The sequence below is a fragment of the Podarcis tiliguerta genome, assembly GCF_965153285.1.
Source record: "Podarcis tiliguerta genome assembly, chromosome: 13".
Lineage (NCBI taxonomy): Eukaryota > Metazoa > Chordata > Lepidosauria > Squamata > Lacertidae > Podarcis > Podarcis tiliguerta.
In genome coordinates, this window is record NC_139546.1 from 26,959,814 (window position 1) to 26,974,617 (window position 14,804).

The 14,804-nt window shown below is 42.2% G+C and overlaps 1 protein-coding gene across 33 annotated transcripts in view; it reads right to left on the reverse strand.

The window, feature by feature from the left end:
• Positions 1–1,165: 1,165 nt before the first annotated feature.
• MAPT (microtubule associated protein tau) overlaps positions 1,166–14,804 on the reverse strand; it is an 82,249-nt gene continuing 68,610 nt past the window's right edge. For 25 of the 33 annotated variants that reach the window (XM_083411014.1, XM_083410991.1, XM_083411015.1 and 22 more), the window contains 3 exons: positions 8,381–8,462; positions 6,266–6,378; positions 1,166–1,423 (listed from right to left, as the gene is read on the reverse strand). In XM_083411014.1, the coding sequence (XP_083267140.1) occupies positions 1,208–1,423; positions 6,266–6,378; positions 8,381–8,462 (411 nt within the window). In that variant the 3' untranslated portion in view covers positions 1,166–1,207. The other 8 variants (XM_083410990.1, XM_083410999.1, XM_083410998.1 and 5 more) reach the window with 2 other exon arrangements.

The window sequence follows — 14,804 nt, forward strand, 5'->3', positions numbered from 1 at the left end:
TAAGTGCACCTATCTCATTTAACAAAAAACCCTAGAACCACACCTCTACCTCACAAATTTCTACGTACAACCACAATTTTGTCATGAAAACCAAGAGAAACAGCCATGCTTATCGGACTGAACACAAGGAGCAAATCTGAAACCCACAAACCTCCTTGCTCCCCTCCCCCAAGAACGCCTACCAAGTCCTTTGAGCCAACCTGCAAATGTTCCGGCAAGAGCAAAGAGACGGGCATGGAACTTGTGGCATTTTTTAGGCTGGAAAGATGAGAAAGAAGGCAGGCAAGTGGAAGAGGGGAGAAAAGTGGTAGTAATGGTCAAATAGTATGAAAAATTGCTTTTAATGTCCCTACATTTGCAAAAACAGTGTCCCCAAAGGAGAATCGCATGAGGCAAGCGTCACCTTGCTCCTCAGTATGCATCATTTGAACCATAGTTGAGGGAGCTGGCAGGATTTCAATGCTGTTTGCTCTTGTAATTCAAAGGTATCAGGCCAATGCATTGGCCCTCGCATGCAGTGGTATGGCTCTAGTCAAACCCCATTCAAGAAAACTTAAAATAAAAGGCATATGCCTGCGGCAAATTGGGCATTTGCCCCCTTCCCAGCATAGAAACATGTCCCCCTGCAGAGATGAGATTCTGAAGACTAATTCCCTGAGGACTGACGTAGGGGATATTTCACACTGCAAATCCTGTGTATGCAGTTGATATCTGCTTTAGACTTACACTATCACACATACCTGTACCAAAATGCAAAACAGCAGGTGTTCTTGAAGAAGGTTACTAAACAATCCCACAGCAATATAGACTCTTTTCTCTGTTCATGGGGACAAACTTGGTTAGCTGCTGCTCATCAACAGAGGCAGATACCAACCCTCTTTCTCAAGCTTATATCCTATGCAGCACAAATTTTCCTAACAATTACATTTCCTTTTGTTTAGGAGCAAGTGGTGAAATGATGTCTTTCTCTAGACTGAGATATAGTAAGAAATCTTTGTTTTCATACTGTTACTAATTTTGAAATCCTGAGACCACAGATGAATAAATGGCAAGGGGGACAGGGAACCAGGTTAAAAGAGTTAGCCCATTAATATAAAAAACGAAATAAATTAAGGAATGGTGGGGAATGAAGATGTAAAACGGAACAGAGGAAGAAAGGCCAGAGTGGATTCTTCTCTTCTTATTCTCTCCACCCACTTTAACACAATCACAAGCCCTGCTTGGCCAGGGAAGCAGACACTTCATCGGCCAATGTGGCCAGCTGTGGGGAGTCCACCATGTTGATGCTTCCAGTGGAGGAGACGTTGCTAAGGCGCCGTGGGGAGGCATCTCCAGATACAGTGGGTGATTTGTAGACAATTTCAGCTCCATGGTCAGTCTTGGCTTTGGCGTTCTCACGAAAGGTCAGCTTGTGGCTCTCAATCTGGAATGAGAGACATCGGCAGGTCAGGACAAGAGAGCAGGACAGGGAAAAGTGGAGGGGGTTGATGCTGTTTCCCCACCACCCACTTCAGCTATACCTTCACTAGCGTTTGACTGGTATGCCAAAGTGGTTCGTTCAGCCGCAGCTCCTCTTCTCCCCATCGCCGCTGCTTTGGCAAAACACTGATGTATGCTCAGAATTAGGAAAATCCAGGCTCTCAGTTTTTAGTGTGTTGTTATAAGGGCAGTCCCACTCATTTGCTTGGCTGACATTTTTTTTAATTAAAAAAAATAATGATATCCATGTTTCCTTGATCTAAGAATCCTACATTGCTTCATACAACCTATAGACAGAAGTTGTATGCAAACTGTGTGCTATAAGTCTATGAAATGGAACATACAAAAATGTCAACTGCTTTCAAAAGCAGCTTCTCCCAGAATTGTACTACCATGTTATGAAAAGGTGACCTATCCAAATACATTTATGAATGTTTTCAGTCGAGTCTCCTATCAAACTGGGCATCCCTTATCTTGAAACCATGCCAGATGAAAGATCCCAGCAGCCAATTTTGCAGATAGGTGAGATGGTGATAGAGGTCTGATAGTCCAAAATATTTTTATCGTATAGGGGTTTTTTTCACATTAAGCTGCTAGGGTTAGTACAGAACATCAGGTTTTCAATCTAACAAAATCAGAGAAAACTAGTATGATGCCTTCCCACCCCACACCCTCCAAGCTCTGGGTATCTGATTCCCATCTGGCTCTCACAAAGCTCATGAGAACAGGTAACTACTTACTGGCATCACATGGGTGCAAGTCGGGGAGTGGGCTCTCCTCAGGGATGGAGGGCTCCGTGATGGGGGAAGGAGGCCCAGTCTTATTGGGGCAGTTTTGAGCACCGTTCGTGTCTTCCTTGCCCTTCTCTCTCTGCATGTGGGTGGAGAAGGTCAGTGGGATGCAAAATAGCATCGTCAAATAAGATGACATGAAAGCAAAAATCTTCAATGGGGAGGGAGGGACATATAGAATTGGAGGAGGACAGAGCATCAGGAATATAACTGCAGTGTGCAGAAGAAGGTACAGGAACCAGAGATGGAGAATGCAAGAGCTAGCGAATAAAGATGGTGTGCACTCCAATATGTCTCACACCACTCAGCAGATGGCTGATGAATTTTGCCATTGTCAGTCAGCAGAGAGTGGAACATACAGGCATGGGTTAACTCCTCTTCTGGAAAGCAGGGTCAAATGATTTTTACCAAAAAATAATTCTAGTAGGGAAGAAAGCTTTGTCCAATTTCCAATCTTAACTCTGCCCTCACAAAAAAGCAGGTTTAATTCTTGCCTTTGTATGTTACTGTTGTCGCCACAGGTGCCTTCTTAAATAAAAAAATTAGATCTTCTCAGAAGGCCTTAACTTTGATACTACCTTTATCCTCTGGATCTCCTCTCTCATTGGCCAGAAGTGCTGAGGAGGTGGGCTAGAGCCTGTCCCTGGGCCCTCCTACTCAACTCCCTGCTTAAGTACTAAGGGCTCTGCGGAGGAAAAAGAGCTCCGTTTACAGCCTTTGGGCCACTACATTAGAGATAGCCAGGAGTCTTCCCAGACCCCTAAGCAATCCCAGGAACACCAGCAAATGATCAGGGGTAGCTGGGGTCTTATGCAGACCCCCATTCCACAGTTGTAGAAGCAGAAGTCTTTAGAGGCCTGGGTATCTAGAGTCTACATCCCTCTCCCCTTTCTTATCAGGTGGTGACAGCAGGGTTTTTTGCTTAAAGCAACAACTTATTGTGAGATGAAGTTATATAGCTTGGTGATGGCTGGTGCAGGGATGCTACTAAAACAGAGGACCTCTGTAGTGTTTTCCATATTCTTTACTGTTCCCAAGAAAAACAGATGCTCACACTTCATTAGCAGAATTCATTATCACAGGAAAGGATTCCTTCTAGATGCCCTGGCTGTCTCAGGGCACAACTACAGAATGGTCACCAAGCCTGAGCAGATAGCTAATATAATAATGGAACTATTCCAAAGTTTAAACTTGTCTCTTGGGGAGGGGAATCAGTGGGGGAGAGAACAGTGCTATCCCTGACATTAAACCTTCTCACTCTCATGAATTCTCTGCCCCCTTTAACTATGTTCATCACGCTGCTTGCCATTCATGGACTCCTCTTCCTGTGCCTGGAGCATAGGGCCATCCAAGTGGGTCAAAAGTCATACTTATGCTCACAGTGCCTGCAAGGCTTTCCTTCTCTGATACCTACAAAAGCCCAACTGTGGTCCAGGAAATGCAGAAAAAGAGGGGAGAGGGGGAGAGGGGGAGTGAAAAGAGGTGGATGCTCAGATGTGTGAATGACACTGAGAGAAGGATAAGGAAGCGGAGAAGTTCCTCCATCAGAAGCCAGCACATTCACTGGAAGGAGCCAATGAGAGCTAGAAAGGTTTCTAAGGCTACTAAAATGAGATGCGTCTGAGAGGAAGGGGCTGAAATGCATGTGAGTAGAGCCTCCCTCCCCAAGACAGGCACAACAGATGAGGCAAATACAAACAAACAAACAGAATTAACTAGTAATCGTGAATCACTCTCCAAATGGGGTTTCAAAACCTATGATGCATCCCTGCTGATAGCTCCAGGGCTCTTTGTGCATAAGCTGCCTGAACTGGGTTGCCAATTTATGAGGAAAAATAACCCAGTCTGGACTGCTCTTGTGCTTTTAACAGCAGCTTGATACACAGAGAGCAGCGGGCAAACCTTTTCATAGCATGGAAATGAATATCACCACCTGTTAATGTTTGTACATTAAGCCGCTATTAAAGGCACACATATAGGGGCCAGCTGAAAAGCTGGCAATCCTATTCTGAAGTGGAATGATTTAGGGACTTGATATTCCCAGATGCACAGTCAGCAGGCAAGCCTGGTCCAAGGAAAACAGCTAATTGTGCAATTAACTTCTAAGTATATTATATGACCTCAATGGGGAAGGTCCGCTTTAACAGAATTACTGTGCTGATTCATCATTTTATCAGTCTTTCTGGGAGGACCACTCCAGTTGGCAGTATTTGCATCCTATAGAGGGACCAACAGAACAGGCTGCTCTGCCACATTAAATATCTCAGCAACCTGGATACCAGCAATATGTGAGCAGGTAATGGTCAATGGGTCCTTTCTTTTTAAACAAAAAAAAGTTGAGAAGGGCCTTCTGACAGCAAAGCAGGGGCTTTGTGAAATTTTTAAAAGGCCTCAAGTGTAGCTTTATCAAAATGATATCTAGACCACAGCATCAGACATCAGTCTTGACTGTAGTAGCAAACATAGCCAAGCAAGCAAAGACCCCTCCTCCTCCTTGCTCCATTTGAAAGCTTTGCCTCCCTCTGGGCGCATACAGACTACCTAAAAATGGCAGCCGACATGTTAATTTCTCCAGTGATGTGAGCCTGGTTTCCCCCTCCTTTATGCTGCAAATCAACAGGCATACTTACCTCCATTGAAAACACCACATTCCTTGCTGCCCTTTCCCCATGCTTTAGACTTTCTGCTTTTTTAAAAAAATTATGTAAAGCACCAATGATATATAGCTGTGTGATTAAAGGGGAAACTGAACTTACCGTGAAGCTCCCTCTGTTTAATCAGTAGGATCGCTGGCTAGAAAGACTAACTTCTCCTGTATCTCCAACGGCAAGGCCACCCTAACTTATATCCCTAGTTGGAGAGGATTTTCCTTCCAAGATCTTGGCAGATAGCAAATGCACTCATTAAAGAAACAGTCTACCAACAGGCAGGCTCATTAAATGCACTCATTAAAGAAACAGTCTAGCAACAGGCATGCTCACTTGAGGAAAAGCTGGAAACACCAAAGCATGACAAAAGGAACTAGGAATGAGAAAAGGGAAGGAGGTCTCTGATGTAACATGCTGCTGCCCCATGCAGGCATCACCTCCCCCACATTGTTCTTGCCTGACCGCCACACCAGTAAGTCTGCCCACCAACCTACCAACTAACAAGCGGGAACACCCAACTTCCCTTTCTCATTTAGTTTAGCCAGGAATCCCAAGTTGGGAGAATGGTTGCATTCAGGGCCTGCTTGCAGCTTCTCACAGGCACCTGGTTGGCCACTATGGGAATGCAATGCAGGACTAGATTCAGCAGGGCTCAGCACAAGACACTGCAGTCAGTCAGTTTTTGCTTCAACTCTCTTTTCTCCAAACTCAGCAACAGGTTTGTCTCGCAATAACATGATGGCAATGCTTTCAGAGCCCACAAGCTTTGTTTTTAGGTATGTCTGTACGCACCCCCAGGTGCCTCTTGGAGAGTATGGAAGGACAGAATTCTTCTGAAGGGCAAGTCCTACCCCACTTCAGCCATCATTGTGGGCAGTGCTAAGGAACTAACCACATGTTATGTACAAACATGCTTTAAACCTCCGGGGGGAGGGGCGTGTTCAGTGTGGGGAAAAGGGTTGAACACTCCTTCCCTCACTATTTTTCTGCTCTCAATCACCTCAGCTTGGAGAGGGGAAGATCAGCATCACAGCTCCAATAAGTGATTTTGCATGTAACACATAGTTTAGTCTTTGAGGCAGCTCCCTTTTTTGGAGCAAAGTGGAGAATGATGCTAAGCAATTACCCCTTTGCTGTTAGCCTGGCAAATGTAATAGGTATTTAGTAGGCATTAGAGAAGCATACAGAAAATGCATGGGGAAAACAGGGGACTTAAAAAACAAGCTTCAAAGCAGCAACATCAGAGACTGATGGGGATCAGGGCTTGAGAAAGATGCTGCTACCTGTTATTAACTTGATGAGATTTTCCCCTCATGCACAGAAAACAGCAAGAGGAAGAATGCTTACCTTTTTGTTTCCTCCTCCAGGCATATGGGTGATGTTGTCTAATGACCCAATTTTTGATTGCACCTTATCTTTGAAGTCCAGTTTCTCAGATTTCACCTCCACCTGACCACCACCTAGAGGACAAATAAAGGCAGGGTTAACAAATATATTAAAAAAGTGTGTGTATAAGATTTGGAGAAAATAATGTCATGGATTTGGCCTGTTATCCTCAGAGTTTAGCACAAGTAAATAATAAATTCTACAGCCTAGAAAGCAAATAACAAAACCCAGCAAGTTCACATAGCAGAAGGCAAGTTCCACACAATATGCAAATATACTTTGATCTCATAAAACTGATCAAGTTTTACTACATGTCCATGCTCCCTTTCAGCATTAGAAGTGGAAGCAGTTGGTCCAGAATAATGCAGCTGAATGAATTGCAAAATAGTGAAAAAATAATGAAATACTAGCAGGCAAGAGCTAAAAGAAAAGAGGAGGATGTTGGGTTGGATGAGCTTGAGAAAAAATTATCTTGGATCAACTTGGTGGATGTTCAGTGTGTAAGCTACTGCTATAGAGAAGGAATATTGTCAGGTAGGTGTTTTGTTTGCCACCTGTCACCAGTACGTGGCTTGCTCACTTGACTATGCAACTCAGTTGTATAGAAAGTAAATGGCAACAATTGAACATGCCACTATAGGGTGTACTTTAAATTAGATGCTAGCAAGCTTATATGTACCTAATATACCAAGGTGATAAATACTATCAACAGTCTGATGAGACCCACTCTTTAAAAAGAGTCCCCTTTTCCCTCCCTCCCTCCCTCCCTCCCTCCCTCCCTCCCTCCCTTTCTCTTTCATGGCCTCCATCCATAGGAACAAAGGAAGCAACAAAAGGCCTTATCAATTACATTTGCAGGTAGACTGTGTCTGGTGCCAACTGGCTTCTGTACCAGCCGGTTGGACAAAATAGCTCAGAGAGCACAAATGTATGTACTAACGTGTGTGTTAGATGGTTGCCCCCAATAGGCCTGTATGCATCTGCTGTGACATCTAGATTTCTTCAACGTTTTTTCCCCAAAGCAAATTTACAGCAGAATGTGTACAGGCAGAGGACTCAAGTCCATGAACCATGCCTAGGAAGGGCTTCTAGAGATCAAAGATCTGATCCAACATGTTTGCCTCTGTAGGAGGGCTTTTGGAGGCATGCACATGAAATTATTAAGTAAGGTAAAAGTAAAGGGACCCCTGACCATTAGGTCCAGTCGTGACCGACTCTGGGGTTGCAGCGCTCATCTCGCTTTATTGGTCGAGGGAGCCGGCGTACAGATTCTGGGTCATGGGGCCAGCATGACTAAGCCACTTCTGCCAAACCAGAGCAGCGCACGGAAACGCCGTTTACCTTCCTGCCGGAGCGGTACCTATTTATCTACTTGCACTGGCGTGCTTTCAAACTGCTAGGTTGGCAGGAGCAGGGACCAAGCAACAGGAGCTCAGCCCGTCGCGGGGATTTGAACCGCCGACCTTCTGATCGGCAAGTCCTAGGCTCTGTGGTTTAACCCACAGGGCCACCCGCGTCCCTGTTATTAAGTACTAACCCATTAATCATTTATATATATTGAGTTTATAATAACCTAAAAAGTTATGCAACTATGTTATCTTGGTCATGCATCTAGGCTTTTCTAGAATAACCCTGTGAACCAATAGTTGACAAAATCATGTAGATGATCAATTCCAATATTTTGCAAACATTTCTCTCTCTCAGACAGAACTTAGTACAGTGGTACCTCCGGTTGCACACGGGATCCGTTCCGGAGCCGCTTCTTCGCATGTGCACGACGAAACCCAGAAAATTACTTCTGGGTTTGCTGCGCACGTATTCTGAAGGATATGTAACTGGCGGTGAACGTAACTAGAGGTACCACTGTAGAGGCAAGCATTACATGGGATGCAGGCTATCTTTTTTTCATTTCGCAGTTGTAATTACTTCCTCTTCCACCTATCATTGTCCTTCTTTCCCTCCTTTCCCCTTTCCTTTGTCAATGTCTGCAAAAAAGCAGAATAAAAAAAGCTATTGGGTCCCACCCCCTTTAGAAGTCCAGTAAGACTTTTAAAAAACATATATAGTCACCATCACCTGGTTTATGATGAATGTTGTCCAAGGAACCACATTTAGACGTTATGTGGCTGAGATCCACTGGCTTGTAAACAATTTGTACCTGTGAGGACAAAATTAAAGAAGTGCACAGAGTGTTTGGGGCTGGAATTTATTTCAACTTGAAAAAGAATGTCTCCCCAAGATATGCAGAAAAAGTGAGACAGACGACACACTGGAACCCAACTGGAGAAGAAATGCAGTTTGAAAAGCTGTCTAAAAGATTAATCATTCAAGCACAGGCAGAAGGAAAGTTTTCCACCAGAAACTGTGAAGTCAAAGCACGCATTGTAGCAAAATCTCCCACCAAAGGCATGCATACTTTTTCTTTGATTGATTTTATGAAATTCAAAGAAAAGTAACAAGGATCATCATATAACAGGAAAAGTAGATTGGATGACATATTTTTGTAACCTGAGTTTCCAAAAGCTTTAGAAAAAATATACCCCTCTCTTCCCTTGTTTCTAACATAGTTGTTATTTTAAGCATACCTATATTCCACAGTCTCAACTTTAGGATTTCATTTTCATTTTAAGTTAGATGAGATTCCAATTGCTGTAGTTATTCATAATAAATCTGTTCTATGTATTTGAACCTTTCTGTTCAAATATTTTAAGAATTTAAGAATATAATCAGTTGTTCAAAAGGTAATGAAAAAGACATTTCTTTTATACTTGCAAGCATTTTTATCTAAAAAGATTTAAAATGTCCGGCAAGATCACCACATGTGGCTATAGTCAACATTATCCTTATTGCATTTCCACAGCATGCACAAACTCTTTATCACACCTCCAGAGGAAGGAGGCGGGAAAGCAATGGGAACGGAAGATGTTCAAGTGAGACAGGGAGAAAGGGGTCAGCAGACAGAGGTATAATCAAATAAGATATGCTACAGAGAAAATATAAAAAACCAAAAACAGAATTAAATACCTTTTTCTGATGTAAAACTTAAGGTTTATGTCCACAAAAACTGAAACAACAGAAATAGTCAATGTGCATTGAAAGGGTTGATTTTTTTCTAAAAGGATCTCTTCAAAATGTTGCAACAGAACAAAGGTATCTGAAACAACATGGAGACTGAAACCATACTGTGGAAAAGATTCATGTTTTCCAAAAATATTTTCTTAAAGCATGCATTCACAGCAAGAGTGAAACTTCTGATGAAATTTCATCAAATTCGCTTATGTCTACCGAGCCCTCAAAAATATGCACTGAGTTTTCAGAGCTTCATTTGGATATGATGAATACCATCACAGAATTTGGATGTGTAATATTCCTTGCTTTGAATGTTCTATTATAAAATAATTACAATCACAGCACAATTGTGACACATTGAACCATTTCGCTTAAATAGTGATCTATGCAGTACAGGGAGACGAATACTAAGGTATTTAAACAAAGCATTTCTGAACCTTTGAATGGCATACACAAGCTAGCAAGTGTACAACATGCACAAAAGGTACAGATAAAATTGAATTAGTGGTTATTGGGTTACAAGCATTAATGACATTGTGGGAAGGAATACAATCTGACTAGAGGCAAATGGTATTCAGGGTTCTTGTGGGCTGTAGGTGGGGCAGTATCTTCCTAGTCCATCCCTATGCAGTTTGCTGAAAATCAGACTGGGTGTCAAAGTGGCTGTCATCCTTTCAGCCCCCAGGCAAAGGAAAGTTCAGCATTTAGAACTGCAACCTGCAATGGCTGAACAGGTTGCAGGGTAAGCCTCTCAGACAACAAGCACTGTTTTATCTGATGGTGGTACCTCTTCCAGGCCCCTGAACTTGAACTTACAGCTGCTCACTGGGCACTTTCATCCTGCTTCTAGACATCCAAAGCAGAATTTTAGAGGTCTCAATTCTCAGTGGCCCTTTCCATGTTGTGCTTGGAAAGGCTAATCGGAACCGTTAGAATCGTTTCTGGATTCTCACGTACATCCAGAACACCCTGGAACTGAGAAGCCATCTTGTTCAAAAAAGAACACTGGAGATCAACTGGAAAATCTCCAGTAAACTGGGGATTAAAGTAAGGTTTCCAGAGGTGTTTTCTTCCTCCCAGCCAACACCTCTTCTTAAGTTTTCTGGGACCACACCTACCTGCAGGAGGCTTTTACCACTCCCATCATGCAATTCCAAAGTTCCCCTCTAGCACCTCTTGTTAGTGAAGAAGGGCAAAGATGAAGCATACAAGGGCTTGGCCTCAGTTCTCCAATTCTATGTATCTTATTAATGGCTTTTTTTTTCTTTTTTCACAAAAGTAACTCAAAGCAACTTACAACAATATATGACACATACATTAAAACCAACATAAAACAAAGAGGAGATTAAAAAAAATAATTGTGTCCACATCCAAAGGCTGTACAAATGGGAAAGTATTCAAAACAAGCAGATACCAAAATTCCTCTGTTGACTCTGCCTTAACTGTAGGATCTAAGTCAGAGTGGGTAAAACCATTTCTGCCCATGAAGGGTCTGGGATATTGGTCATAGCCAGCTACCAAGTTGCCTCCTATTTGTAGAAGAATCAAGATTTAATAGCCCTTTGACTGCGAGAAAGTGCCAGAACAGTTGGTAAAATAGTGATGGAATAGTGCGGCCACAGAGTAGACTGTACTATGCACGCTAATAGTCTATAGTACAGTATCTAATCTGCTGATCAGATCAAATGCAAGTCTACTATCACTACCACTTTAAACGTCATCCCATTGGTTTACTCCTTCCAATTTCACAAAAGAAGGGGCTAGCTCAGCTACCCAAAGAGAGGAAGGGCACTTGGGATGAATCAAGCCCCTAGCCTCATGAGGCCTTCAGCAGGATTGCCCAGTTTGGGTGAAAGGAAACTCTTCCCAAGAGCCATCGAAAAATCATTTAGGATCCATCAGTCTCCTGGAGCAGGCTGTCCTAATAGGTCTTCCAACCATCCTGAGATCTGGGATCCCACCAATCTTTCCCACCAATCTTTTTAAAGATGTGTCTAAACTATCCTGAACATCTCAAAGATTCCTCTGTAAACATCGTTCTCTTATCGTATTTTTTAATCTGTTTGCATTTGGTGAAAGCTGTGACGGAAGGAGAGACATTTTGGTATGCATTGTTGAGCACCGGATGAAAAGCACCCAGAGGGAAATCAGGAATTTGTGTTGTGTAGCTTAGTGCTAGAATGAATACATATATAAGGTACAGGGTGGGGAAATAGATAGGAAAAAGTATCAGGAGAGACCACACAAAGGGGCACCTGTTTTCTCTGCCTTTGTTCTATAGTAGACCCTTCTTGCATATGCATCTCAGGAGGCTTTTCAATTCAACCTTGTCACAAAACATGCAGCCTGTCTTCCTAGTTCAGCACATCTTAAACACAGATCAGTAAAAATCTGCTTTTATTTGGTATAGAAGTCAGCTCAACTCTGTATTTTGCTAGGCAAACTGTCTTCATCTTAGAGCACATTTCCATCTTGCCTGCCAAGGTCAATAGGTTAGACTTAATGTGTACTAGATAGAAATGCAGTAATTGTTTTGCACAGAATCCACATCTAGTATCATAGCACAGGGAAGTAATGATATCTATAAACCTATGATACCTAAATCACTGTGAATCAGATATAAAACTCTTCAAGATCCAAGTGTCTTTGTAATGTCTGAATTGCTCCAAATAAATCACATGGACTTACCACATAAATCCCAAAGAAGCATTTGCAATAAAAGGGGAGCAGCCTAGGCTTTTCCTGGGGTGATCCAATTTGTCCATGTTTTGTAAACAAAGAAGTCTTTGCTCTCTGACTCTAAAAATAGAACAAGAACGCCATTCCAGTGCCTTCGACACCAGCCCCTAGGATGGTGTATTGCAGTACTATTTTGGTGTTTACTATCTCATATGTCAGGTGTCTTTTTTTTCAGATTGACACTGAAGAAAACTTTCCCCTACTTAAGAACACTTTTGGGTTTTACTTTGGGATATTGCAAATTTAGCCTAAGCTCACATAAACCTCCAACACTAGGTGAGTTTATATACATTCATTTTAAATTACAATGAGGTTTACAAAAATTAAGATAAGTAAAATAATAAATACACTTTATTGTGCAGGGTGTGGCAGCCTCGGACTATAGCTCTCATCAGCTTCACGCAGCACATCAAATGCCCACAGAGCACTGAACAGATGGCTTAGAATAAAAGCACTAAGCACTAGTTCCTGTGCCTGAACACTAGGGGTGTTATTCAACTAAGCTCTACTCAGAGTAGATCCACTGAAATTAATGAACACGACTAAGCTAGAATTGACTATACAAATAGCAGTGCTGTTGCAATTTTCTTTCCTCTTCCAAATGCTAGTTAGTTTTAAAACTTCCAAATGCTAGTTACTGAAAGATCTTCAAATTTGAAAAAGGCAAAAAGGATTTTTTAATCCACAATGAAAATACATCATGGCTTCCTCTATGCGTGATTTATAAAAGAAATGTCAGAAAAAAATTGGGAATGCTAACTTTAAAAGCATAATATACTTTTGCAGGTTCCTTATGTAATGTGGAAATCCAGTCTCCAAGTGCAAGTGCCCATGCAATATCTGCCTTCATCTAAGCCCATCTGTGCACTCCTTTTCTTCCCCAGCTACTCTTTGCAATATTCACAAACCGTATAAACAATTTTGATGTGCAAACTTATTTGGAGATGGCCAACTTCACTAAAAAGCCTTCCTAACTTATAGGGCATCTATAGATAGGTACATTAACAGTACAACAGCAAGCTGGCCTAAGTGCAACGCATAATGTGTTCCTTACTAATCTTGAATGGAGCTATAGCCCTTGAAAGCATTTCAGGTTTTCTTTTTAAAATATAAATTTGTTTATAAAAGCTAGCTCAAGATGAAATGTATCCACTGCAGACTAGGGCATAAAATAAACCCTGCTGTCTGATATGTCCCACAATTATCTTGGCTGACAAAACAACATGAAAACATCAACATAAGGGATGTGGTAGGATACAGTCATACCAACACCAAGTCAAAAGAGTCAAATTGTTTAAACAAGGCAAACCAATACACCAAACTAATGTGAGCACGTTATGTACATTTGTGAAAGTATGTGGAACTTGTTCTGAATACAGGCTACAAGCCTTGTACATATTCTTTATTGCTTTGAAAAACATACCGGGTGACATTAATTGAGAGGATGCTCACCTGATTTGCAGGTGACACAAAACTGTGATGGGTAGCTAATGCTACAGAAGACAATTGGGATTCAAGATGACCTTAACAGATCGGAGAACTGGGCTCAGACTAACAAAATGAAGTTCAATAGGGACAAATGTAAGGCTCTACACAGGCAGGAAGAAACAGCTGCACATATATAAAATGGGAGACACCTGGCTTCATAGTACGTATGAAAAGGATTTAGAGATCTTAGCCTGGAAAAGAGGAGACTGGGAGGAGAGATGCTAGCCATCTTCAAATATCTAAAGGGCTGTCACATGGAAGATGGAGCGAGCTTCTTTTCTCCTGCTTTGAAGGGTAGGACCTGAACCAATGGCTTCAAGTTATAAGAAAGGAGTTTCTAACTAGACAACAGGGAGAACTTTATTATGGTTAGGGCTCTTTGACAGTGGAACAGACTCCCTGGGAAGGTGGTGGACCCTCCTTGGAGGTTTTAAAGCAGAGGCTGGACGGCCATCTGTCATGGATGCTTTAGATGAAATTATTGCATTGGACTAGATGACTCTCAGGGTCTCAACTCTATGACTGCATGATGTATTCTTTGATGTGTCTGTGTTAAGCACATGACTGTATTACATGCTCCTAAATGTTTGACCTGGAAGCTCAAATTCCAGCACCTTCAAAACTCAGCCTTTAGAAAGGCACTTTTCTTCTTGTTTGCAGAGGAATGCTTAGAAACCGGAGTTGGGCTGGGCTGGTGTGCCAGTGATCAGCAGACAGAGCTTGTGTGTCATGTGCTTACTCTCAATTTTCCTTCCTTCTAACAGCAAACGTAGAAATGGAGCCAGAAGAAGAGGGCCACTGAGAAACAACAAAGAGGTACCAGGCTGCTTAAGAGAATCCTGAAGTTCATAGAAGTACAAAAGAAAACCATTTTTCTAACCAAGAGGAATAGCACCCCACCCCACCCAATTGGCACAGTAAGCACCAAGAACCTATTGAACATTGCATATCAGTTGTAAAAACAAAAATTCACAAAGTGCAGGGGAAGAGTGAATTGGCTTGCTTGAGCCCCTAACAGCTTATACTGTTTTGGAGGAAAGCATCATGGCTGGAAATCTGGACAAGAGAATTCCTATTAGGTAATAATATCCTGCAACATTTTGTTGCAAGACCCTCCTGTATCCTATATATACCAGTTCTCCCCTACCCCCTCAATTCTACTATATACAGAACACTAAACACTTTCCTTTTCTGCCTTTCCCTC